At 27.1% G+C, this 27414-nt stretch overlaps 1 protein-coding gene across 1 annotated transcript in view; it reads left to right on the top strand.

The window, feature by feature from the left end:
- The window catches only part of LOC100205877 (maltase-glucoamylase), a 110200-nt gene that overhangs the window by 65081 nt on the left and 17705 nt on the right, over nucleotides 1–27414 (top strand). The window contains exons 11-20 of the mRNA XM_065792305.1: nucleotides 1938–2051; nucleotides 8203–8287; nucleotides 8377–8497; nucleotides 10406–10539; nucleotides 13096–13130; nucleotides 16569–16685; nucleotides 16859–17007; nucleotides 21494–21578; nucleotides 22066–22125; nucleotides 26096–26214. Coding sequence (XP_065648377.1) covers nucleotides 1938–2051; nucleotides 8203–8287; nucleotides 8377–8497; nucleotides 10406–10539; nucleotides 13096–13130; nucleotides 16569–16685; nucleotides 16859–17007; nucleotides 21494–21578; nucleotides 22066–22125; nucleotides 26096–26214 — 1019 coding nt within the window. The remainder of the gene's footprint in view (nucleotides 1–1937; nucleotides 2052–8202; nucleotides 8288–8376; nucleotides 8498–10405; nucleotides 10540–13095; nucleotides 13131–16568; nucleotides 16686–16858; nucleotides 17008–21493; nucleotides 21579–22065; nucleotides 22126–26095; nucleotides 26215–27414) is intronic.

Genomic DNA, 27414 nt, shown 5'->3' with positions numbered 1-27414 from the left:
AAATAAAAACTAGAAAATCAAACTAAAATCCAAACAATAATAGAGAAAAAAATAGAAATAATAAGATAAAGTAGTAAATAAATATGAATAAACAGACACTAAAGAATATAAATATATAAACCGAAAAAAGTTAAAGTAAAAATACCAAAAAAATTACAATCAATACTTACTAAAAAAAAAGAACAGGTCAATAACAAAATATAATAAAAAAAACTTTTGTTAGAATTTAAATTAAATTCTTACTCTTAAAAGAGTAAGAATTAAATTTAAATTCTATTATTTTTACTTCCAAATGTTTTGATACAAATGCTTATATCTAAAACCTACTAAAATAACAACACCTGTCTTTTTCAAGAGTAGTGAATAACTGCTTGATTAGGCCTTGCTTTATGTGCAGTCGTGATATCAGCAACTTTTGAGCTTCTATCAGTGGCTCCCATCTGGTACTAGAAAGTACTAGCTTCACAGAGAACACTGTTGTAGCTAGTTTATTTTGTTCACTTTCAGTGTGTCTTAATGTCACAGCTGTCCCATAAAACAAAATAATTTTTTATGAAACTGCTTTAAAGACTCATCAAAATTGACCCCATTTTGAAGTATTCGATGACCTCATAATACACTCTTGAAACTGTCCATAAACTGATCATAATACACTCATAATACACAACTGATCATAATACACTCATAATACACAACTGTCCATAAACTGATCATAATACACTCTTGAAACTGTCCTTTTTATGATGCTCAGAGTAAGCTACAGTAAGAGATCTCAAGCCATGGGATTAACTAGCTATGAATAGGCTGCATTAGTTCAGGTCGCAGTGTAGTTCACTTTGTTTACCTATAGCCTAATTGTCACAGTAGTTCATCTCATCATGATAAATGATAAAACTGAAAAGTACATTTCCTTTTATCTTTGGTATGCAAACTGTCATCCAACAAGTTCTTCTGCTTAAGTTTGTCAGAAGCTCTTTATCCTTATCATTGGACTTGGTAAGCGTAAGGTCTTACTAAGTTTAATGATTAAAAGCATGTATCTTGGGATATCATTGTATAGAAACAAGCAGTTTCTTGCTGGGTATGACATTAAAATAGTGCATATTTTAATATAATACATTAATAAATGCAAAAATTTATTAGTCGCAACTTTTTCAAATGTAAAAGTTCAAAACCATTGAAGTTTTACAGGAAACTTCATAAAACACTGCCATTCAAGCAAGTTACAAATGCTCATCTTATCTTTAAGAGTTTTCTTGCAAGATTTGCCAATAAAAATTTTAAAATATGAATTGTAGGTAATTAAAGCCTTGTGGCAATAATAATATCACTTGTCTACCATTTTTACTGTAATTATTAATCTAACTTTGTATAAAATACCACAAATAAAATGTAAAAAATAGCATATAAAAATAGCAATACCATTGAAAATTATAGTTTATGAAATAACAACTAACCTCAGATAACCTGAATGAACTTTTTATAATTAATTATACAATGTGTATGCTTTGTTGTGCTGAATCTATGGTACTGAAATGACTAGTTGTTTCAGTCCCTAAATGCTTGGTTATTTTTGTTGAATTATGAGGTAAAACATGAATAAAAAGCAACACCTTCAGAGATCTATTCTTTTAAAATTTGATATATTCTGAATAAACTTTAATTATATACCCAAATTTGCAGAAATCTATTTTAAAAACATTCATATGCAAGTTGATGAATTATATAATTATTCATGAAAAATTACTTTTAAAAACAAATCTATAAAATTTTAAAATTTTGTATTTCTTAATGCAGTCTTTATGTCTTTTACTTTGTAAACAATAAATAAGAACTAGGAACAAGAGCTACTGCCTTAATTTTTTGCCCTGGTTATTTTTTAATCAATCTTTTTTAAAATCACTATATTACTAAAATTACTTTGTTTTATATTTAAGGCTTTTCGTGCAAATGCAACATTTCCTGATTGGTTTCATCAAGATATTTCAAAATGGTGGAATGTTTTAATAAAGAAATTTCATAAAACAATTGAGTTCGATGGACTTTGGATTGTAAGAATAAGTTTTTATTTTTTTAGTTTTTTTAAAAAAAGGTTTGAATATTTTTTTGCACTTACAAACATTAACTAACACTTAAAAACACTGAAAAATATTCACATCTTCAGCCTTCAGAATTAGAAAAAATGAGCTAGGCAATAATTTGCCAACCTTAATCTTTTAGAGGTTGGCAAAAAAAAATTGATACAAATGTTTTACCATAAACCATAGAAATGAGGTCGGCAATTTTTCCTCAACTTTAAACACTTCTAGGTTGGCAATTAGGTCGGCATTGCCGAATGCCGACCTAATTGCTAACCTAGAAGTGTTTAAAATTGGCGAAGTGTTTAGAATTTCACAAATGTTAGAACAATTATGCAAAGTTTGAAATCTTTTTAATTATATTTAAGCCATAATTACTTGTGGTTTGAACAATCCACAATTGAGAAAATTTTCATTATTTTTATATATTTTTCTTTGTTTAAATTTTAGAAATGCAGGCAAAAAACAGAATTTCATTCCTCTTTAGCTGACAAATCAAGAAATCGTTCCATGTCTTTCAATATTTCTTTGCAACCGTTCCACCATCTCGTTTTTGAGTTGTTGTGCTTTTTTTAATAGGATTGTCCGTAAATTATGCAATACCTAATTTATCTCAATGTGGTATTGGGTCAATTTCACTTTGTTCGCTGATTTTTGCTGAAGTTAAACAGCTATTTTAAATTTTACTAAAATTTTAGACTCTTCGAAAAAAAAAAAATTATTTATGTCTTCCAAATAAATTTAAAGGGGTGTAGTTTATGAATGATCTGAGAGAAATTGTAATAAGATAAAACAAATTGTTAAGATTTTTATTAAGAAAATTCACATTTTTTTGTGTTTGAAACTAACTTTCAGACATGGAAAAAACTCTAAACATTTAAATGTTTATACTTATTCAATATAAAGATGCTTTCACAAAATTGTGATGATTTAAACCTGGGAACAAAAATAGCCCTAAAATATGAGACCTCTCTGCCCAAAACGGGAGAGCAACAAGTTAATAAAATTTTTTTTATTTTTATTAAATAAATTAATATTCATTGATAAATTGTAAATTTCCTAAAATAATTTCATAAGCATAACTATTTCTTGTTTGAACAGCAGAAATTTTGAACATTTTAAATGTTTTGTCTCTAATATAACAATTTAATATTTGACATATTTGCAAACAAATTTGGAAAAAAGTAGTAATTTTGTACCCAAATTCTGTACCCGAATGGGCTATTCCGCATCCCTTTGAACAAGCAATTTGAACTTTCTAACACTGTTCCACTTGATTTCCTATTCTACTTTAACCCCTAGTAATAGTTCTTTATGACTGAATTTTATATATACATAAATAATTTAATGCTTGAAAATTAACAAATTCACATTCCTTTTAACGGGTGATTACTAAAAATCTGGACAAAACTAAAAATTAAATTACTTTTAATCTAGAAACACTTAATTTCTCATCTTGAATCTAATAACCTACTTTCTGACCATCAATATGGATTTCGATCTTCTCATTCTACAGCTGATTTGCTGACAGTAATAACTGATAGGTTTTATTGTGCATTAGATAAAAGTGGAGAGGTTAAGGCCATCGCTCTTGCCATTTCAAAAGCGTTTGATAAAGTTTGGCATGCTGGTCTTCTCCATAAGCTTTCATCTAATGGTGTATCCGGCAACATCTTAAAGATTATTGAATCCTTCCTTTCCAATCGTAACTCTCTAAAAATCGTTATTTAAAACAATTTACAAATTAAGCAAATTAAGAAATTCATATTCCTTTTATTTAAAACAATTTTAAATAAAATCAAACCATTTTTTTAAGGAAAAAATTCCCCCGAAAAAATTCCCTAGGATTTTTTTTTTTTTTTACATGCAAGGAATGTGCATTCAATTAAAAAAGTTTATTAACATCCAAGTAGTTTAATTAAAAAAAATTTTTAATATCATAGCAATTTTTATAAAGTATTAAATAATTTATTCATTGCAATGATTTCGAAAATGGCTGTAAAAGCTATAAGAAAAAAAAAAAGAAAATATCCAATGAAAAAAAAAAAAAGTACAGTTAGAGGAAAACATGTTCTTAATTATGTACAACAATTTCAAATAATAATAAAATAAGACCTGCTCATTAAAATCATTTTAAAAACTGCTAATGTTAATTACTTAATAATAATGTTATTAACTCTTGTGCGCAGATACTTTTTAAACTTAATACTAATAAGACAATAGTTTTATAAAACATTAATAAATAATTACTAATGTTACATAAAACCAGGGAGCCTATTTAACAAACTTTTTTCTTTGCATTAGTTTGGCGTAAGTTCAAAACTGTGAAATTCGAATTCACAAAACTTGCATAGTTGCTTTTAACAAAACTTACATAAGTTTTTTCGTAAGTTCAGGCACAAAGAATCGGTATTCACCAAGCTGAAATGGTATTCACCAAACTTTTTAAAAACTTGGTCAGCTCAATTTAAGCAAGAAAAGTTACGTTAGCTAAGACCTGTCTTAACTTTGGCGTAACGTTAAAAAAAAAGGTTGTAATATTATGATTATATGGAATAAAACAATAAATAAAGAAAATATTTAATAAATATGTATATTATAATATCATAATAATATTGTTATACTTTTGTATAATATTATCAATTCATCATCTTAAAATAGTAATATAACAGCATAAAATAGGATCGTAATATATTTAAATTATATACATTATGATGTAATATTATTAATATGTATTAATATAACATCTTAATAGCAGCCATTAAGATGTTATATTAATAATAAAGTTAAACCTAATGTACTTAATTTATATATATTAAGATGTTATTATATTATTAATATAACATAACATCTTATTATATAAAATAATAATTAAAAATAATAATACTTAAAAATAGCTTTTTTATTTTTTCTTTTGACAAAAAGTCCTGAATAAATCATGGATAAAGATTTTTTGTTTTTTCTCATTCTGAATTAAAAAAGACATTGGAGTATAATCCTAATGCAGGTTTCCTTTTTGCTTGTTAACAGTCATGATTACACCATATAATCAACCAATTGCACCAGAGAAAAAATATTTTAATAAAGTTCACCTTCAGGTAGATAGGGATGTGGAGCAATCCTTTGATCATCTCAAAAACCATTGAAGGTCACAAAAGAGGTGGAGCACTTCAGTGCTCACCTGAACAATATACTGCAAAATATGTTACATGTAATTTAATGGAAAACCTTTAAAATTGCTTAGGATTAGAAATTCCAGATGACATAAACTTTGAGGACAATAATGAAGATGATGTACACAATGTTCGGGCTAAATTAATACAAGTCAACCAATTTGACTTGGCATTGTACAAAGAACACTAATTAAAACTATTTGTTTTTAAATCAAAGGCAATAATATATTGTAGAATGTTACATGGGCAAATGTTACAAGGATTTTTTGATGTTTTATATATGACTTGTTTAGGCATAATGCAAACTCCAAGCTTAAGTATGTTTATGCTTATGTCAAATTCGTATACAAATTTTTAATTATTTGTATTTAAAAAAAACACAATTTACGTGATATTTATGTTTGAAAAATGAAAGTTTTTATAGTGTTTATTAATTGTATATTAAACAACTGTCAAAATTTATCTGCCCTTTGTAACCTCTTTGTAGATTAATCAGTTCTGAACCCCTCTCTTCCTCTTTTTTACTTAAAATTATTTTCCTAATTTTTATAATAATAAGAGTTACAAAAGTTTGGTGAATATGCATCCAGATCTTTACTTTTTATCTAAAAATTTTTATAATATATTTAAAAAAATCTTATTATAGAAAAAAAAAGAAGCAAAAACGCACAATTAGTCATTTTAAATTTATCTGTAAATCTATAAATTTATATATAAAATCTTTAAATTTATCTATAAATTAATTAATTTATTGCAATTTGCGGCAAAAACTTAGGATAAAATAAATTAGATTTAAAAAAACAAAAATTGAAGTGACCAAGTACAGTTTAAAGAAAAAATACTTTAATTCGCATCAACGGTGCAAATTTAAGTAGCATATCATAAACAGTAAAACTATTTTGAATGCATTTTCCAAATTTTATGATTTTATATGTTATTTTATATTATATATGGTATTTGATTTTATGAAATTTTAGAATATGCATTTTCCAAATTACATCCTGATTATTATTCAAACCTTGTTTTTCAACAAGACTTTTTTTTTCAACCGGTCAACCATGATTGGCAAGGATTTATTTTGGGAGGTCAAACTAGCAATTTTACTCCTTTCAGGCAGTTGTTGACTGGCCATTATTTTCCACGCTGTGTGTATGTGTGAGTAGAACAGTGATCTTATAGTCTTGAAAATAATTTGAAACCTTTAATTGCTTTAGCTATTGTCAAGTGATCATCTTAGAAAAGTCTGAGGGTTAGGGTGTCATTGTTGTGAGGGTGATAACGGTGATAAGGGTGTCATGTAATCATGTGAAGTATTTTAAATACTATATAAAAAGTTTTTTTTGCTACTATTTTAAATTAAATCAAAATTCATCAAAAAGTGTGGTGAAAATAAAAATTGATTCGCCTGAGGGTTAGGTTCTTTAAATTATAAATATTTAGATAGGACAAAATAAAAAGAAATTTGACATACCTTTGAAAAAATTTTAAAGTTAGCATACTTCTGAAAGGTTTTTTAGGAATTGTTTTAAACATCAAAATTGATTTTTACAAACTGACCTGTTGAGGCAAAAAAATTTACCATAAAATTTTTTTGCCTCGACAGGTCAGTCTGAATTTGAAAATAAACCTTTAAAATAAGCCAAAAGCAAAATGCAAAAAAGAAAAACTAGAAGTAAAAAAAACTAAAAAAACAGGCATTGAGCAAAGCACGTATTTATTTCAAAATGTGAAAAATATTTCATAAATATTTGTCAACAACTTGCAACAACATTTTTGTATTTTTCTCAATCCTTCTACATTAAAAAAATGAATGAAAGTATAAACTTTGAAAGAAAATATAAAATTGAATAAAAAATAATAAAGATATGAACAATTCTACAAGTTTGTGTGATAATAGGAATTTACTCTAGGTACAGAAATCTTGGGAGTCAGTGGGTCTGTCTGATCTTTGTTTTTTTATTTTTAAATAGAAACTTCATTCTTGATCCATCTTTTTTAACTTTCATTCTAAACAGATTTACACTCTTAGTTTTATTATGTTTAAATAATTACAAAAACATTTACTAACATGATGACCCAGGTTATTAGATGAATACCAGTAGGCCTGATTACTACATGATAACTGGTTATTACATGATAACTGATTACTATATGATAACTGATTACTATATGGTAACTGATTACTACATGATAACTGATTACTACATGATAACTGATTACTACATAATAACTGATTACTATATGATAACTGATTGCTACATGATAACTGATTATTATATGGTAACTGATTACTACATGATAACTGATAACTTCATGGTAGCAGATTACTACATGATAACTGCTTTTAAATTATTTCTGTTGTTAGCTTAATTAATATTTTAGGGATAGAAAGTTTTCAAAAGTCAAAATGAGTTTGTTACAACCACTGTGAACCTCTAATTCTACCTTCACTAAAATAACTATTAGAACCTTAACATTTAAATGCTATAGGACCATGCCATAACCATACACTCCTACAATAGCCATTACAACCCTAACTATAATCAACATATAATCCTCACTTTTATCACTATTATCAACCACGACCACAGTTACTAGAAAAAATGAATACAATTTGCTTCAACCACCACAATTATCACCACTGTAATGATTACTACCATCATATTAAAAGCAACACTAGCACTCTTACTACAACTACTTTGATGACTACATACAATTGAAATTTATACAAGTTATAAAGCAATTACAAAATTTTTGAGTTTAATAACAAAAGAAAGTGTAACAAGAAATCTTTGAGAAACATGCATAAAAAAGTTTTATTTAGGAGATACAAGTGTTATAAAGCTTGGGAGATAAAACCAATGCATGATTTCTTGAATTATTTCAAATAAGATGTACAAACAACATAATAATTTTAATTTATTATTAGGTATTTTTATATTGTCATATAGGACATGAATGAACCTGCCAACTTTGTAATTGGATCTGTTGAGGGCTGCTCCAAGAACAATTTAGACTATCCACCATATAAACCAAGTATTTTTTGGCGTATTAGATTTTACAAATAACTTTGTATAATTTGCTGTGTGTTGCTTGAATTACAGTTACTTTCTTTATTTTTAAAGATACACTTGGTGCCTTACTTGCTGAGAAAACACTATGCATGAGTGCACTTCATGCAGACAAGCAAACCGAATATAACTATCATTCGTTGTTTGGATGGAAACAGAGTATTGTCACATTAGAGTAATTTTGCTTAAATTTATTTCTTTTAATTTTGATTGTGTATATATATATTAATTATATATGTTGATTATATAAAATTATAAGTTTTATAAATTTAAAAACTTTAATGCATATGTAAATTTATAAATTTTCATTTTCAATGATATATATAAATTTTCAACACTGGTTCTTCATAGATTTTTATAGGTAACACTGGTCAATCATAGATATTTATCAGTTACACTAGTCATTCATAGATTCTTCAAAAGATTTTTTTAACAATGTTTTCAATTTTTTGAATATTTAATAATAATTAAGTGTAACTTTAGCTTTTAAGTTCACTTGTATTTGTATTATCATTTGTGTGGTTGCTAAAACTTCTTAAAACAATATTTGATTTTTAAGATTTAAAAAACAATAATTTTAAACTCCTTCTTTATATATAAGTTTATTTATTAATGGGCTATTTAGAATTTAAGTTTATTTTTTATATATAAACTGGAAATAAAAATTAGTTTTTAAAAATGTGCACGCCAGTCTCATAATGAGCCTCTGTCTCAGTCTCATAATGAGCCTCTGTCTCAGTCTCATAATGAGCCTCTGTCTCAGTCTCATAATGAGCCTCTGTCTCAGTCTCATAATGAGCCTCTGTCTCAGTCTCATAATGAGCCTCTGTCCAGCGCATTTTTGTCATAAAACTTTCATACCTAATAGGAATTCTATTTTATTATTTTTGTCCTTATTCACAATATTTTTTTTTTTTCAAAAAGTTACGCTTTTTATTTAATAATTTTTTTGATTTCATGTTTAATGTTTGCTCTGCTTTAATAAATATTACTATCTTAATTATAGTTTCTATAATATATAAGTGTTAATCACTGTCACAGGCTTTTGTTAATCACTATCAATTGTTCATATTAAACGATGTCACAAACTTTTGTTAGTCACAGTTACAAACCTGTGTTTATTACTGTCACAAGTTTGTGTTTTTGCTGTCACAAGTATTTTTTAATTACTATCACAAGCTTTTGTTAATCACTGTCACAAACTTTTTTTACTCACTGTCACAAGCTCATATTAGTTGCTGTTACAGGCTTAAGTTTATTACTGTCACAAAGTGCATGTTTATCATACTCATGAACAGTGTGTTTATTACAGTTAGAGATTGTGTTTATTGGGATCAAAAACTGCTTGTTTTTCTGAGAAGAAAAATACTCTCCACACTGTTCAGCAAACTGACTGTAAGCTGTTTAACAAACTTGGATAATAGGAATCTTGGATAAGGAATAGTTTTTTTTTAATATACTAAATGCTATTTCGCTCTTATACTTAACTTATACTCAGTTGCAAGAGTTTTACAAAAATAAGAATATTTTTACTATTTTAAAGTCTTTCATCCACTGAACTATCGGTCTAAGTTGAGAAAACTGAGATGTAAATGGGTATTAAAAGGCTTTGCCCCAGACGGTTTGCTGAACAGTGTAGAACCTTCATTCTAAATTGAAACCTACATGGAATAGATTTAAACATATAAAAGAGTTGCGATTGATATAAAACATGTAAAAGAATTGCGATTGATTTAAAACATATAAAAGAGTTGCGATTGATATAAAACATATAAAAGAGTTGCGATTGACTTTGTTGTTAGTTTAGTTTAACTCTTCTTTTTTTATAAACTAAAAAAGAAGAGTTTTTTTTAAGTTACATTGTTTTGGCTTTTCTAAAAAATATAAATAAATCTAAAATGTTTGAGTGTAAAAAGTAAAAATGTTAAAAATTTAATTTGATTTTAACAATTAAAATTTTGTAACTTTATTTTAACTTATTTTACAATTATTGAAAGTGTAAACTTTTTTTTTAGAATTTTTTTAGTGATGTGTACATATTTTGGTAATATGTTCCATATATTTAAATTCTTTTTTTCCTTAGTGCTTTAACTGAAACTACAAACAAGAGGGGTATTGTGATATCTCGTTCTACATTTCCATCAAGTGGTCGGTATGCTGGACATTGGTTAGGTGACAACCTAAGTGCATGGCCTCAAATGAAAGAATCAATTATTGGTGAATTTCTATTTGCTTTGTTTTGCAAGCTGAATATTTTTGTGATTAAATAACTATTTTTACAAAGTAAAATATTTAACATTTTAATGTTCTTGATGTAGTCATTGTCAGATCAGAAAAAATTGTTGCTATGGAAATTTAAAGGTAGTCAATGCGGAAAGAGAAAAAAAAGCTCTCTTTTAGAAATTTTTTTTTTTTTAAATTTTATTTGTTTTTTGTTTCTAATCAAATGTTAGTTGAAATATTGAGCCTAGAAAGTACGCTAAGTTAGCTTATGGGTTTTACTATAAGATAAATTAGGATTAGTTAAGATTGGTATTAATTAGTTTAACATCGTGACTAGGGTATTAGATATCTATTTTATTTTATTATTAGCAAAACAAAGCGTGAAGCAAAAATGATGAGCAGAAAATATAAAAACATTAAAAATGTATATTAAAACTTTAAAAACATGTTGAGGCTTTAAAAATGTACACCTTAGCAAAAGCAATAGAAACAGAAAGAGTGATAAATGAGAAAACAGAAAAGATGGTTGAACTCAAAAAATTAAAACTTTAAAAACTGAAAATTTGATTTTACTTGATGATGTTTTTATTTTTCAGCAATTCATTTATAGTTAACAAGACTCTTAGACTAGACTTTAAAACCTTAGACTTTATTGTGAACAAGAACTTTTGACTAGACATTTTTTACCTTAGACTTTACAGTGAACAATGGTTTTAGACTGCTACTAAAATTTTAGCAGCTATATCCCTCAAACAATGTCTTTGGAGACAGTTTATGACAGCTGGAACTTTGACACATAAGCAATTAGAAAAGCCTGAAAAATTGTTTTCAACAAAGTAAAATTTTTTAACTATGAATGTAATATTACAAAATTGTGAAAAAAAAATTGTCACTTTAATAAAAATAGCAAACAGATACAAGCTAACTACAATTCTGCAAAGTTTGATTAGTATTCTGCAAAATCATGTAGTATTTTGTCATTAAAAAAAATCATAATGTACTGCATAAACAACATTCTCATAATAAATAAAAAATATGACTTTCTCTAAGTTAAAAATTTGCGGTAGTGGTAAAGTGGTAGAATGCTTACCTCATAAGCAAGAAGTTCAGAGTTTGATCCCTATCATGTCCCTAGTAGTACTGCACTCAACTTGTTTCTTTACGCAGCAGCCTTGTTTGTCAAAGTTTGTGTTTCGGAGTTATAAAGTTGAGAGAGGGTTGTAACCACAATACTTCTAAAGTAGCCTCCTCGACTGTAATGGCTTTCATGGCCTTGGCGAGGTGAATTAAAATAAAAATAAAAAAAATCCTTATCTACTCAAAAAGTTTGATGCACTTATACTGATGAAGCAATCTATAAAGCTATGCAAAGCAAAAGTAATTGATTTTCTGAGGATGCTCTGGATTTAGATTGTGCTCTGATACATAGTAATCTACTTTTAAATAGTAACACTCCAAGAATCTGTTCTATTTTAGTAATTTCTATAGATCTAAATAACCCATCTTTCTTCTTTATAGTATAAACCTGTGATAGATTTTTATGTGGTTGATTAGAATGAGTTATTTTATTTTATCACAATAGTACTGATATACTGCAAATGACAAGTAATTGATCATTAAGTAGTCGATCATTCGCTCTTTTTGATGTTATTTTTGCAGTTTTTATTGATTTCTATTTTATAGCAAACTTAAAAATTTTTAAAAATTAATATAACTTTAATAATTTGTCATTTATCGAATTGTTGCAGCAATTTTGTTGAGCCAAATGAATGAATGCATTCTGAACACAGAATTAAGCACTGTAACTTAGTTCATTAAGTAATTTAATTATTTGTGAGCCAAGTAAAAGGATCAGTGCTTGGCTTCCTTGATTTTGTACTCTGCATACCCAATTCACTAGACAAAATAACTTAAATAATTGTTTTAACTTTTTTTATTAAAAACTAACTTTGCAGTATTTATTAGTTTTTCATTGTTTTCTGGCAACAGATTTACTTTGTATTCATTTATATGGTTTTCTTGCTACAGATTTTCCCAGTATTTGTTACATGGTATTTATTAGTACCTTTTGCTTTTAAAGATTTTTTGGAGTGTTTATTAGTAACTTAATCTTAAAACTGATTTTTGTAATATTTTTTTTTTTTTTTTAAATAGATTTTTTGAGTATGTTTTACCGCCTATAAGTTAATATGTACTGACTACAATATTTTGAAATTCAAACTATAATAAGTTGAAGCTAATGTAAAATATAATCTAAAATAATATAATGTAATATATTATTTTAGATTATATTTTACATTAGCTTATATAATTATAATGTAAAATATAATCTAACTATAATGTAAAATATAATCTAACTATAATGTAAAATATAAATTGTATTAAATTCTGAATGTTTTTTTTGTTAAGCAGAGTTAGTTTTAAAATAATACTACTGTACTTTTTTGGTTTAGAAACTTTTGCATAACTGTCTTTTAATGTCCTTACCCTTATTTGAATGGCAACTCACAACACTATTAGTGTTTGAGTATTTTTCTTTTTTTTTTTTAGGAATGCTGGATTTCAGTTTGTTTGGTATATCTTATGTAAGAATATTTTTTTAATTAATTGATTTAAAATAAATTATTGTATAGGAAAATATGAATCATTATAAACATGTTTAATTGTTTAATTTTTTCACAATTGGTTGATGTATTGACTACATCACTTATCTCAATTTTATGACAAATCGAGTTTAAAATATCATAAAAATAGTTTTTCTTGCTCAATCAACATGTGGTATCTGTTTTATAGTTTAGCCAACAAGGTGTATAAATAAACTGCAACAATGGTAACATTTAAAAAATGATTTAAAAAATTCATAAACCATGTAGTAAAAATATGTAGAGCCGCCCAGTTGCTGTTAGTGAACACAAAACAATAAAATAGACTTAAAACAGTTAACAATTTTAAATTCTTTTTCATTGTAAAAAAATTAAAAGCAAGTAGTACCTTCAATTAAATAAACAGATTAATTCAAAACGCAAGCATCTAAGGCATACAAAAAATATTTCAGCGACAATGGAGACATAATTGTGCCTTAGTACTGTTTTATTTTGGAAAATATATTTTAGTCTCATTACTAAAATAAGGTATACAGGTATATAATTTGTTTGCTAATTTAAAATAAACTAAATTTATTGTGTACTAAAAAATTGTACACTAAATTAAGGTATACAAATGTATAATTTGTATACTAAAGTATACAATTGTATAGATTACAGTTGTATACTTTAGTATAAATGTATAGATTATAAGTATTATAAATATACTTTAGTATAAATATTATGTTAGTATTTTCCTATTCAACTTTTTCTACATTCACAGAATCAAGTATTTTTTGTTACAAATCAGTGTTTTTTGTTCTTTTACCTTCAATGTTTTTTAATCCTTTTAATATTTAATATTTTTTATAACTTAAAATTAAGCTCTATTTAAAAATAAATTTTGTTTGTTTTATATATATATTTAAACGATTTTAAAATGTATTCTACAAAATAGAGTGCTCAATGTTCTTAAAAGAACAGAGCAATTATAAATTAATAGAAAATCACTTAACATTTCTGATGAGTCTTTATTAATGAAACACAGTGTAAAATTGAATAAAAAAAATATTTTTTTGTCAAGTGGTTTTCTCCTAATTTATATATATATATATATATATATATATATATATATATATATATATATATATATATATATATATATATATATATATATATATATATACATATATATATATATATATATATATATATATATATATATATATATATATATATATATATATATATATATATATAAACACTAGTAGCAATCCTTCGTAAAAATGGAAAACTTTTTTCTCTGCACAAAAGAGATGTGCAAGTTGTATCTATATTCATCTCTGAATATAGGTGTGGAACTCATATACCCTGTCTGCAAACCTTGATTTTGTGAAGATGTCTTCGATGGCATTTATTTAGCACCTATTTACTTTCAAAACCTCTCCATACCTATTACAAATTTTCTTTGATGTAACTTTTGAATTAATATCTGATCAAAAATGAAACAGCATGCAATTACATAAGTATTCTTCAGTTATTTACTTGTCCACCATTTACAACAGAGTAATAAAAAAGTCACAAGACCATGGGTTGCAATATTACATAATAAAACAGGTCTTTACATGTTCATGCTTTAAGACTGAAGCAAACATTACTTATGGGTACACCTAATAAATAAATATACATATAAAATATTTCTAGTAATATTGTAATAATACTGTAACAAATTTATTTATGCTTTATTAGTTATACTACATAACAAATTTTTTCTTTATTTTTTCTTTAAGTTTAAAGTATGTTTTACCAGTTTTACCAAAAAAAAAGAAAAAATAGCAGTTTCTCACAAAAACTTTGCTTTTGTGTCTTTTCCTAAACTACTAGAATTGTTCAGAAACCCAGATCCAAGATTTTACTAGAATATTTTAGATATGTTCAAAATACATATATTAATATGTTCAAAAAACTTTCAAGAAACTTTCTCATTTTTTTAGAACGTTCTCAAACTGTCTATAAAAAGTCATACAAGTATAAAAGCACAAATTGAAACAACTTTTCAGTTTATGTTATTGGTGAATAAAGGAATAACAAATCATATTTGAAGAGCTTATTTTGCATCCACGAGATTATTTTGCTTCATGTGTGATTAATTTATAAAGACAAGATTGAAAAATGTTATATCGAAGCAAGTCATAGTATGTGTGAGGCCTGCAATGTATACTTTGGAATACATATCAGTGATCAAGACAAGTCCTGGGTAATGCTCATGCGCATATTTCAAGAACTCTTGAAGTTAAGTTAAATAATTGCTTCTTGCTTAGATATGCTTTATTAAGTGGAATTTCGATAGTTTAAATAAATGTTATCTTTCTTTTTTTTTTTCAACATCTTCACTTCCAAGAAGGCAGTGCAAGCAACCACTATTAGAGTTGGAATGGACCATGTCCCTGTAGTATTGTGCTCAAGGTTTGTGTTTTGCTACAGATCAGAGAAAACATCAACATACACTTTCCAACTTCAGTTATAAAGATTTGATGCTTACTCCTGAGTAATCACAAGACTAAAATATGAAGTTGATTTCTATGGTAACAAAAAATGTAAAAAAATGTGAAGTTGGCTCAGATTCTCATAAAGAACTGCAAGATGCAGATTGTTGTTTAAAGTTTATATACTTGGCACTAATCTTGATAAATTCAATGAAAACATGGGAGCTTACTCAGAGGAGCAAGGCAAACACATTTATTAAGTTGTATTGGATTTTAAATGTTGTTGTCGAGGGTGTTATAACCAAAACATGATGGGGATTTCATCTGGGGTCTTTTAAAATTACTCATTTCTGATGCTTTTTTAGTAATTTTTTTACTAATTAGTTGATTCAATATGCAATTGTTTTTTACAAGACAAATTGTTGTTTCTTACAATACCAGTTGTTTCTTAGTAGTAATTTTTTAAGTAATTTTTTACTAATTTGTTGATTCAATAGCTTCTTACAATATCAAAAGTTGTTTCTTACAAGACCAATTGGACTAAAATATAACATTTTTCTTGTTTTGTTTAAATAAAAATGAGCTTTCTTTGTGCTATGGTCACAAAGTCAATGTTTTTTTCCACAGTCTTTAGATGTAAGCAATTAAAATATATCAACTTGAATCCAAAAACAAAAATTCTGTTGGATAGTGGTATCTAATATGAAGACATATTTAACATAGTGGTTACTATGGTTGCATAGTGATATCTAATATATGCATACATATGCAACATGCAACAAATCTGAATTCTAGAAATCTAGTAACTAGAATCAAAAAATATAAAGAAAGAAAAAAAAATAGTTAAAAAATAAAATTGATTTCTAGTGATTAAAAAAAAAAAGCGAAAAATATTATATTTGTACTTTATTGTTGTTTGTTAATTGACTTCAACTAGATCATTTTTTATTTAAAGATCGGAGCTGATATATGTGGCTTCAATGATAACACAACAAGAAGTTTGTGCTTACGATGGACTCAATTAGGAGCATTCTATCCAATGAGTAGAAATCATAATGGACTAGGATACATGGTAAACTTTTAATGTAACTTTAAGATTTAATTCTAATAATAAAGAAGAAGAATGATAAATCTTTGATAAGCATTTATAATTTTTATAAATACTTATAATTTTTAATTTCTATTAACAATATAAATATAAGTTTAAATACTTTTTATTAAAATTCATGTTATAAAATATTTTAGGCACAAGATCCTGCTGCATTTGATGCAGAATTTGCAAAGATAGCTAGAGAAATTTTGCATGTGCGCTATGAATTACTTCCATTTCTTTATACATTGATGTATAAAGCTCATGTTGATGGAAGCACTGTTGTTAGACCTATGTTTCATGTGTAAGTACTTAAAAGTATTCTAATAAACACTTCAACAAACAAAATAAAATCTTACAAAATTTCTGGTTTTACTTCATCTTTTAACTTTTTAAAACTTTTTGTTAAAAGTTTCACTTTAGTGTTAGTATAAGTTTATACTGGTATCAGTACCAGTGAGTATGGTATCCTTACCAGTGAGTGTGCTATTGCTACCAGTGAGTGTGATATCACTACCAGTGAGTGTGATATCACTATCAGTGAGTATGGTATTGCTACCAGTGAGTGTGATATCACTACCAGTGAGTGTGATATCACTACCAGTGAGTGTGATATTGCTACCAGTGAGTGTGATATCACTACCAGTGAGTGTGGTATCATTACCAGTGAGTGTGATATTGCTAGCAGTGAGTGTGGTTTTAAACACACTATGACTGCTTATTCTTGTAACGGTATGACTCCTATTGATCAAGTCTTGCTTTAAATGAATTACTTAAATAGCTTTGACAAAATTTCTGGCCATACATTCCAATAATATGCAGCTCAGTACAGTAAAATATTTTCTCTACAATTATGTACCAAATATTCTTTAGAATATTAAGCTATAGCCATGAGTAGAATTCGATTTGAAGGAATATTTTTCTTTAACTTCTGAAAACTTTATACAGTTGTATAATGTACAAGGTGACATTATACAATTATATAAAATTTTCAAAAGTTGACAATAAAGTTGTCTTCTTCTTTTAACAAGTGGACATTATAAGACAAGCAAGTCAATCTTCATAGCATAATTAACTGATTGCATTAAATGGATTTATTTAGTGGCATGACACTTGTTATTATAAGTAGCCCATACTTGTACAGCAAACTGAAACATTCAATTAAAGAAAGATATAAAGATTTTAGCAGTTCTGCATCAATTTAAACAAAAGATTTCTTTATTATGCCCAACATGCAATTCACATGGCTTGCACTAGGTCCCTTTCTGAAAATGATGTATTGAGTTTACAACCATTTATTTAAATTGATTATATCTTATTATATAAAGTAGTGGACCCAAAATAGAGTCTTGAGGAACTGCACTTTACATTTAGGCCCAATTGAAACATAATCTCCCATAACTACTCTCTAGCTTCTATTAGATGAAAAAGTTTCAGAAAATGAATTGCCAAACCACTAACACCATATACTTCAAGTTTTGAGATAAACCTTTGATGTGGAGCAGTTTTACTTAATGTTATCAATTGGTTTTTGCAAAAGGCTTTGATACCTTCAAGTAAAACTACATTAACAGAAACTCCTAGATCAAAATTTCTTGTAATATAATGCAGAGTTTCATAGTAAATGCTTAAGATTTGATTAGGAATTCAAAGTTAAGTAAGGAGATTATATTAGTACTGTGCCAACCTTGTCTGCCCGCCAATCTGCAGTAGGGTTGATTTTTTTTTTCAAACCTACTGCAAAATAACTCTACTGCAGCCAATCTGCAGTAGGGTTATTCTGCAGTAGGGTTAAAAAAAAATTAACTGGTTGTTGAAAAACAAACAAAAAATCTAACAGTTTTTTTTTGGTTAAATTTTTATGGAAAAAAGTTTCTTCTATTTTAGTTTTTAATGTTTACTTTTTTTTTTTTTAACGTTGGGTTTATTTAGATCCATTTAAAAAAAAATAGGTTATTGTAGATTATTTTACTTGAATAAATTATCCTACTTTTTTTTTTTTTTTTTTTTTTTTTTTTTTTATAATGTTTTTTATGTGCCCCAAGAATACATAAAGGTCTTGTCACAGAGCACCGCGGAAGTGCATTTAATCAGAAAGTTCACGCCTCCTTCCTTACCGTGACGCGAAAATATGTCCAAGGCTTGTTTCGAACCTGGATCTCTTGCTTAAAAAGCAAGCGCTCTAAATACTGCGCCACGGCCGCACAAAATTTTAACTTAATCTTGGCAAAGTAAAGTCAAAAACAGTAATTTGTGTTGTGTTTTTTTTTTTTTTTTTAATTTTGTAATTATAACAGAAGAAAGTTTCAAATTAGTATTGTGAATTACTTTTATAAAAAAATTCTTCTAATACGACTTAATGATTTTAAACATGTTTATTCCCATATTTTAAACTTATTTATTTGCACATTTTTAACTTTTTTAATCGCACATTTTAAACTTGATTTTTATTGAATAATAGTTACATTTCTTAGATATTTTTATTTTATATACAAACAAACTTTTTTAAAACTATGATTTTTATCATTTTATTGATGATAAAATGGTGGAAATCATTTTTTAAAACTAATTCTCCATACAAATGGCTTTTATCAAATGAAGCTAATTTGATATTTTACTTGAATATTTTTGATAACAAACTCTTGAATTATTTATCTGCAAAATTTATTTCATCTTTATTTTCATTTCCATAAAAGTTATAAACCTAGATATTTTACTATACTAACTCTAACTCAGTTTCAACAGTTTCTTATTTTTGTTTGATCTTTTTGCAAAATGTTTTGAGCTTCTACTATTTTCAATAAATCTTCAGCATTATCCCTTATCAGTATGCCCTTTTTCTATTAATCTTGAGCTTTATACTTATGTAATTTTTGATACATAATTTTAGAGAAAATATTTTATTAAATCGAGCTGACACAAAATTTTGTCAAAAGCTATTTCAGTATAATCACAAGTTTTTTTTCAAGCACCTAATAAGTTCATAATTGCAATATTTCAAGAAATATTGCAATAATGTATAAAGCAAAACCATTCTTAAACATAAGGTCTTTAAAAAATTTACATTTTTCTTTTATACATATTTATTTAACTTACGAAAATATTGTATGGGCAAGCACAAATTACACAAAGTTGAAAAAAATTTGTTAAAAACAAAAACATGCTTGACAAATTGTATTTGGAGCAACAAGAAATGTGCCTTGTGAGCCACTTCTAAGTAAGCTTGGATCATTAAACGTGTACAAAATTAATATATATAAATATAGATTTTAATATACTAAGTATTGCCAGTCTTTTTTAGATGTTATCAAAATAAATTTATAATGATACATTAAGTTAAACAGCTTTAACATGTTAACTACCAAAAAACTGAAAATAAGATGAAAATCAACTATTATTATTAAGTATATCAATGTCTTTATCACACCTTTAAAAATTTTTACTTTTGAATATTTAGTCTTGAAATTTAAAAAGTTTTATTTTTTTGTTTCATTTAATCTAAACATGCAGTATTTTTTTGTAAATTATCTTATATTTATTTTATTTTTGAAACTTTTATATATTTTATGTTGTTGTGGATGGAACTTTATTCATTTTATTATAAAAACGACAATACGATGCAATATGTATATATATGTATGTGTGTATGTGTCATGTGCGTATGTGTGTATGTATATACATATATGTATTTATACATTTAATCTTTCTTAACTAAGTTTAGTTTTAATTTTTTAGTATTTTATTGTTACTCATACTTGACGTTTTGACTTGTAAAATAGGATTGTAATGGGGCTCAGTGATAAGGCTAATTGATGCCTTCTTCTTGCTCCAGCCATTTCCTTTTGCTATATTTGTACGTTGTATATATTCTTAATGACAAAATAAATGAAACTACTACTACTACTACTATTAAGTTTATTACACTAAATAGCTAGGCATTAAGCCATTTAGTGTAATAATGCTTATTACACTAAATGACTTGGCACAAGTCTTTCTGACCCTGCTAACTATTAAGCTTAAAGTTTTTGTCCTTCTCAATCTCAGATATTTAATTTTGTGACTTTGTTTTCCAGACAACTTTAATCACTTACTTTTAGATAGTTCAGATCATACTATGATCAATGATCATCTAAGATCATACTATGATCAGTACTTTTATCTTATAATTTCTGCATCTTTATGACTGAATGAAATTCTTTTTGTGGTGATTCTTGGGCTGCTGTCTTTTGTCTCTCTGAAAAATATTATGCTTCCTTTATAATCTTCTGGGCTCAGACACAGAAAACTTTGTTCCTTTTGCTGCTTTTAATTTAAGCTTCACTTTACACCATCGTTATCTCGTTATCTCCCATTGTTATCTCCTTCTTGTGCAGCTGCTATTGCTAATTGTAATCATTTCTTCTTTCTCACCAACACAAAAACAACTTAGGCACTTAGATTTTATATAAGTTTTAATTTTTGATATGCTTTTCATGATGGCAGCACTCTTACTAAATAATTAGTATTCTTACTATTTTCTCTTACTATTTTCTCAACTGTCTCTCACTGCTGACCTCACAAAGAAAATATATACAATCCATTGTAAAATTTTCATCTGCAAAGGTTGTCTCTTTATATCATACTCACCACTTTCTTCGTCCTAATTCCACTTTCTACCTCTATAAATCTGTTATTTGTTAAGTTGTAGAAAAATTTCATAACATATTTATTTTAAAATGATGTTTTTATAATATTTATTTTTTAACTCTTGAAAGTATTTTTTAACTAATTTATTTGAATATCCTTAAAAGGTTTCCTTATGACCGAAATACCTGGAGTGTTGATTCACAGTTTTTTTGGGGATCAAGTCTTCTTATCACACCTATTTTGGAGGAGGTTTTTTTCTAATTTTTTATATTTCTATATTTGAAAATTATCATTATTAATTTTTAATAATCTTAATATTTTTAACAAAGTTTTTTTTTAAGCTTTTTTATAATCTTAATATTTTTTTCAAGTTTTTTTTTAAGTTTTCAGTTGTTTATTTTTTAGTACAATTTTAAACTCGTTTTTTTGTTTTGCAGTTGTTGATATTACTCAGATTACATTTAAGTTATCTTAACATATTTTAGGTTATCTAAGCATATATTTAGGTTATTTAAACATACATCTAGGTTATCTAAGCATACTTTTAGGTTATCTAAGCATACGTTTAGGTTATTTAAATCTACATTTAGGTTATTTAAACATACATTTAGGTTATCAAAGTATACTTTTTTTTTATCTAATCTACATAAGATCTAAAGATTTAACACTTGTACCTTAAAAAAAATTATATTAAAATGTTTAGCAATGAACAGATTTTTAAGCACTTTTTGTTTAGAACTCAGTAAAGGTTAACGCCTACTTTCCAAATGAAGCAAGATGGTTTGATTATTTCACTGTAAGTCATTTTTTACTCATAGTAAGCTATTATTGTGGCCAATCAATTTAGTAAATTTGAGTAAAGTATGAACTATGATCAAAATTGAAACCTTGAGGTTTATTGCTTAGAAAATTCTAGAGTTTTTATTTATTTATCAAAACTGTAAAGTATGTGGATCATGGGTATATTATTAGATATCCTGTATAACTCATACAATTATTGGGAATCATGCTAGTTGTTTTAACCTAAATTAAAGTTTCATTTACTGAAAAAAACTCAAAGAAATCTATTATGGAATATGATTGCTAGTATTGTTCAGAGTTTAATCAAATTGATTTACACAGATGGTTTATAAATTTTGACAAGTGTCTATATTACCACCTATTCTTTAACACACGATATCTTGTTGAAAAACCAGAGCTGAAAAAATAAATATTTTTTATTACAAACAAGGAACACAGATTTTATAATGTTTAAAAGATATATAGAATATATAAAATTGCATAAAAATGTATGTTATATGTTTATATACAAAAAAATTTTAATTAGTTTTCTATAGGTTAAAAAATTAAAAGCCACCAATGATGGTTTAGGAATTTTCTTTAATAACCTTAATATCAGGTCTAACATTCCTAAGTTTTACTGAAAAAATGTAAAATGCAATAAGTATTCTTAAAAGATTATATATGAAGTTAAAAAATTAAATTTATGCAACACTTCTAATTCCACATTAACATAATATCAACCCAATTGGCCAGGTCCTGGAGGAGGCAAGGCTACTGGTCTACCTAAAAGATTAGTGATGTACTAATGGTAAAGGCCAATTAATGCTAATGATAGGGTTTAATGTATGTATATAAAGGTAATCTAATAATATAAGGTACACCGTTTGCATATATAAAGTGCACCTATGCACCAGTTCGATTTAGCTTATTAGGCAAAGTTGATGCATGGGCCAATGTTGATTAATTAACCGATGGTCAAGCCGATTAATTGGTTGCTGATTACCGATGGCAAAGGCTACTGGAGTCACTACTGATGTATAGGTACATGTTATATATTTTATATATATATATATATATATATATATATTTTACAGCTTTAATATTATTATAATACCCTTATATAAATACATTAAAACCTATTATTAGCCACAATCAGTCTTTGCTATCAGTACATCACTATAAAAGATGCAGCGCTATGATCTACTTTTTTGCTTCAACAGTCGATATAATATTTGACCAAGCTTTTGAAATAGTCAACACCAACCTGTTAATTCAACTTGCTAACTGTCAAGCATTGGCAGATCATCCATCCACTCCACATTCCCAACTGTTCCTAAAATTGTTTACTTCGCAATAAGCCAAAACTGGGTCAGCCACAAACAATACCGTCATAAACGCCATGAATCATTAACTTCTAAGAACAAAAGCTAAGTAAGTCACCATTACTTAGCTTCCTAATGCAGCTAGTGCCAATCCTTCCACCATCAATCAATTCAAAAAGTCTGTTTCTTTCAAAGTTTTAGTTCACATACCAGCTACCAATTCTAAAAAAAACAGCACATACCTGTGAAACTCCAGGATATCTACCACATCTACTGCTGTATCACTCACTTGACTAGCTCTGCAGTGTCTTGCTATCTAATGAAATTAGCAACAGTCTTCAAACAACTGACAATGAGGCTACTAATGAGGCATACAAAAGTCTATTCACATAGCCAGATTGGATCCTTCAGAGCAAGAGCTTTTCAGCCAATTGAACAACAGTAAACTTGACAATGGTAAACTTGAATCAAATGCATTGACTTCAGCAAAAAAGTCAATGTCAACTGTTTGGAAAAGCACCTGTTCATCAACTGGAAAAAAACACTTGCAGCAGCTAAAAACCAACCAGACAAAGTTAAAACATCCAAACACATGACTGTTTTTTTTTTGTAAACTGGATAAAGGTTTATCCAGTTTACAAAATAATGTTTCCAAACCATCACTAAGCTGCTTCTACAATAACACTACATCTCTAAAACCCTTGAACTTGCCTTGGCAACGTTCCACTACAGCTAACACATATAAAATGTAAATAGACAGCACTAAAATCCTGAGCTTTGTCAAAATTGCCAAAGTCAAAGCTCATCTGCAAGCCAATACAGATAGCATCATCACCTAATCTTGATGGAGTTCAATGTAAGATTATGAACATAGACACCTGGTTGATGGAGCTCAACTCTAAAAAAGGCAAGGTTATGTGCATCAACAAATGCAATATTTCCTCTCATATTTATTCAATGAACAAGCACACTGCTAACTGCATCAGAAAGGGCTAGAGTAGATAACATTCAAAAAAGACCTAAGTGTCTAAATTACTAACAACTTAGAGCAAAAGAATCAAGCCAAATTGGCATGGTGGCGTACCAAAATACAGGGGTGTGTGTATATATATATATATATATATAGACCTTGGCAGGAATACAAGGCAAATGCCCACAATGGCTTCCACATAGGTGTAAGTCAGTTTAAAGCAAAATAAAGCTTGTGCAAATATGCAATAATTTTTTTATAAACAGCAAAATTTAATATATTTTAGATTGAGTTGTATTTTACTTTCATAAACAAAAATAGTGAAAAATATCTAGCACTTTTAAAATAAAATTTCACTTTAATAAATATTGTAATTAATTATTGTAATTAAAATTGTAATTAAAAAATGTAATTATGCAATAATAAAAAAAAGCAAAAAAATTCAATTCATTGTTACGTTGTTGTGAGCATCTTTAAGGTAAAAAAGTTTGCAAGTAGAAATTTTTTAAAAACGTAAGAATTTCATTAAAAAACATATAAGAAAAACAACAACAACAACAAAGAACTTTAATATTTTTTAAAACCTATTTGAGTTTTATATTTTTCATTAAGAACTTTTCAAAAATAAAATATGCTTTTTAATATAGTAAGTAAAAATTGGTAAAAGCCTAAAATTTAGAAAAAAAAGTGAAAGGCATACGTGAAATCCTGCATGTCCTCAAGGCCACCTTGCACCTGTCAAAGTATTGCAGGAAATGAAGCGCTTCAACTATGATACATGATGCATCAAATTCAGCCTCACTCTCTACTTGGTTAGTGTTTATGTGGCAGCCTCATCCAAAAACACATAATCAAGAACAACATCAACTTAGTTAGCTGGCATATTGCTCCACCTAATATCCCACCTAGTTAACTGTTTCAAAGCAAAATTTAATCAGCAATCACCATTGTTACCACAGAACACGCTTGTAATTATTTTAAAAAAAAGGTTTTGGTAATATGTTATATATGTTAAAATATGTTTTACTTTTTAACAAAAATACTTATATTTTAGGCAGTTCTTTTCTTTTCAATTTGTTAAAAAATGTTTTTTCTAGGTAAAAAAATCCCCTTTAAATAAATTTTATATATTTTTTTTAACAAACAATCTTTTTCAATATTTTAATAAATTAAAAGTAAAAAGTTAATTTTACAGTAATTTTTTTTAATAGTAAATAATGAACCAACTAGCCCAGTCAAATATTTGCCAACTCACTGTAACCTAGATATCACATAGACATCAACCTGATGTTTTACTGTTATCTTTTATATCAGCATCAGATCAGCGTTGTTTCACTTTATTAGAGCGGTTTCAGCTTGACAAACAAATTAAACTAAAAAATGTTCTGTCAGCAAACAACATAAAATGATTCGCTCTATGAATGCTCTATGAATGCTTTATGAATGCTCTATGAATGTCTATGAATGCTCTATAAATGTCTATGAATGCTCTATGAAACCATGCAAAACCCTAATAATACTAAGCACGCACATATTGACTCATTTCATGTACTTAAGGTTTTCTAAACCAAACATTTGTAAAGTTTGTTTGTAAACTAAATAAAATTTACAAAGTTTGTAAAGGAGGACACTTGTTTTAAACTTTTGAAACTTGTGTTGTTAACTTGTGTTAAAACAAATATATTTTTTAGTTTGAAGAGATGTCTTCTGGTCCTCAGTCTCTACATATTCCAATAGACAAAATTGGTTTGCACATTAAGGGTGGATCAATTATTCCAATGCAAGGTGCAGCCAATAACACCAAATTCAGGTATAACCTTATCTAATAGAGTAACTAATATGACTAATTATATTACATAAAACTAAATTTAAGTTAATTTTATTAATTTTGAGTTTTATTGATAATTGATAAAGCTTTGGGACTATGTTTTTCCATTGGTCAACCTATATACACAATATTGGTGTAGATGTTTATATATATATATATATATATATATATATATATATATATATATATATATATATATATATATATATATATATATATGAACATATATATACAAACACAATATGTTTGTATATTTGTGTTTGTGTGTGTATGCAGATAGCATTGTAATTCTTTGTACTGTTTTGTTTTTTTTCTGCTTAGAACAATAATGTTAAGCTTGAGCTTGTTAAATCAACTTTTTAACTGATTCACTCCCTACAAGGCAGCAAGAAACCACTATTAAATTGGGAGTTACTTGAAAACTAAGAATAGTGTTAGAGAGCAAGGAAATGATTGACAAAAAACTTGAAAAGTTGAAGGCTGTATTTAGTCAGGAAAAAATGAACAAGGGAGAAGCTTCCAAAGCATTGAAGTGCAAGGAAAAAAATAGATAAATAAAAGTTTGTAGTGCATGAAGAAATAGGTACAGTAAAAGGATGTGACTTTGCTGAATGACCAGCCAAGAATGAATGAGTTTTGGTTGATGGAGGGAGAGATTCAATTGAGCTCATTTGAGCAGTGATCATGATATTATTTGTATAAAAGAGAATGAAGTGCAACCTTACAATAATGGGAGAGAAGCTCAAGGCTGCAGATAGAGCATGTCCACCTATGTTTTTAATGCATTTTTTGACCTTATCTAGAAGAGAAAAAGTATCATTAGAAGAACCAGCCCAAACATGACAACAGTATTCCATACAAGGACAAATAAGAGATTTTGTCGATGTAGAGAATGAAATCATGAATACGATAATGGCGAGCACGATATAGAGAAGCAACTTTACATATGCAAATTTTGTATTGGGTTGTATATATGGTTTTATGAGAGTTTATTATTGAATGATAATCCAAGACTTAAAGTGAAGGAGTCAGTTAGAGGGTTATCGCAATTTAGCTTAGTCTCTAACTAACACCTAACACTTTAACTAACTGTCTCTAACTGACACCCAACCTGTTACAGAAGAGAGATCAGATTAAAAATTGGCTGCATATTCTAATCAATCAAAGAGAGAAGACTTTTTG

Source organism: Hydra vulgaris, chromosome 03 (genome assembly GCF_038396675.1).
Source record: "Hydra vulgaris chromosome 03, alternate assembly HydraT2T_AEP".
In the NCBI taxonomy this organism is placed as follows: domain Eukaryota; kingdom Metazoa; phylum Cnidaria; class Hydrozoa; order Anthoathecata; family Hydridae; genus Hydra; species Hydra vulgaris.
Note: the sequence above shows the minus strand (reverse complement) of the source record. Positions and strands in the feature narration are given on the sequence as shown.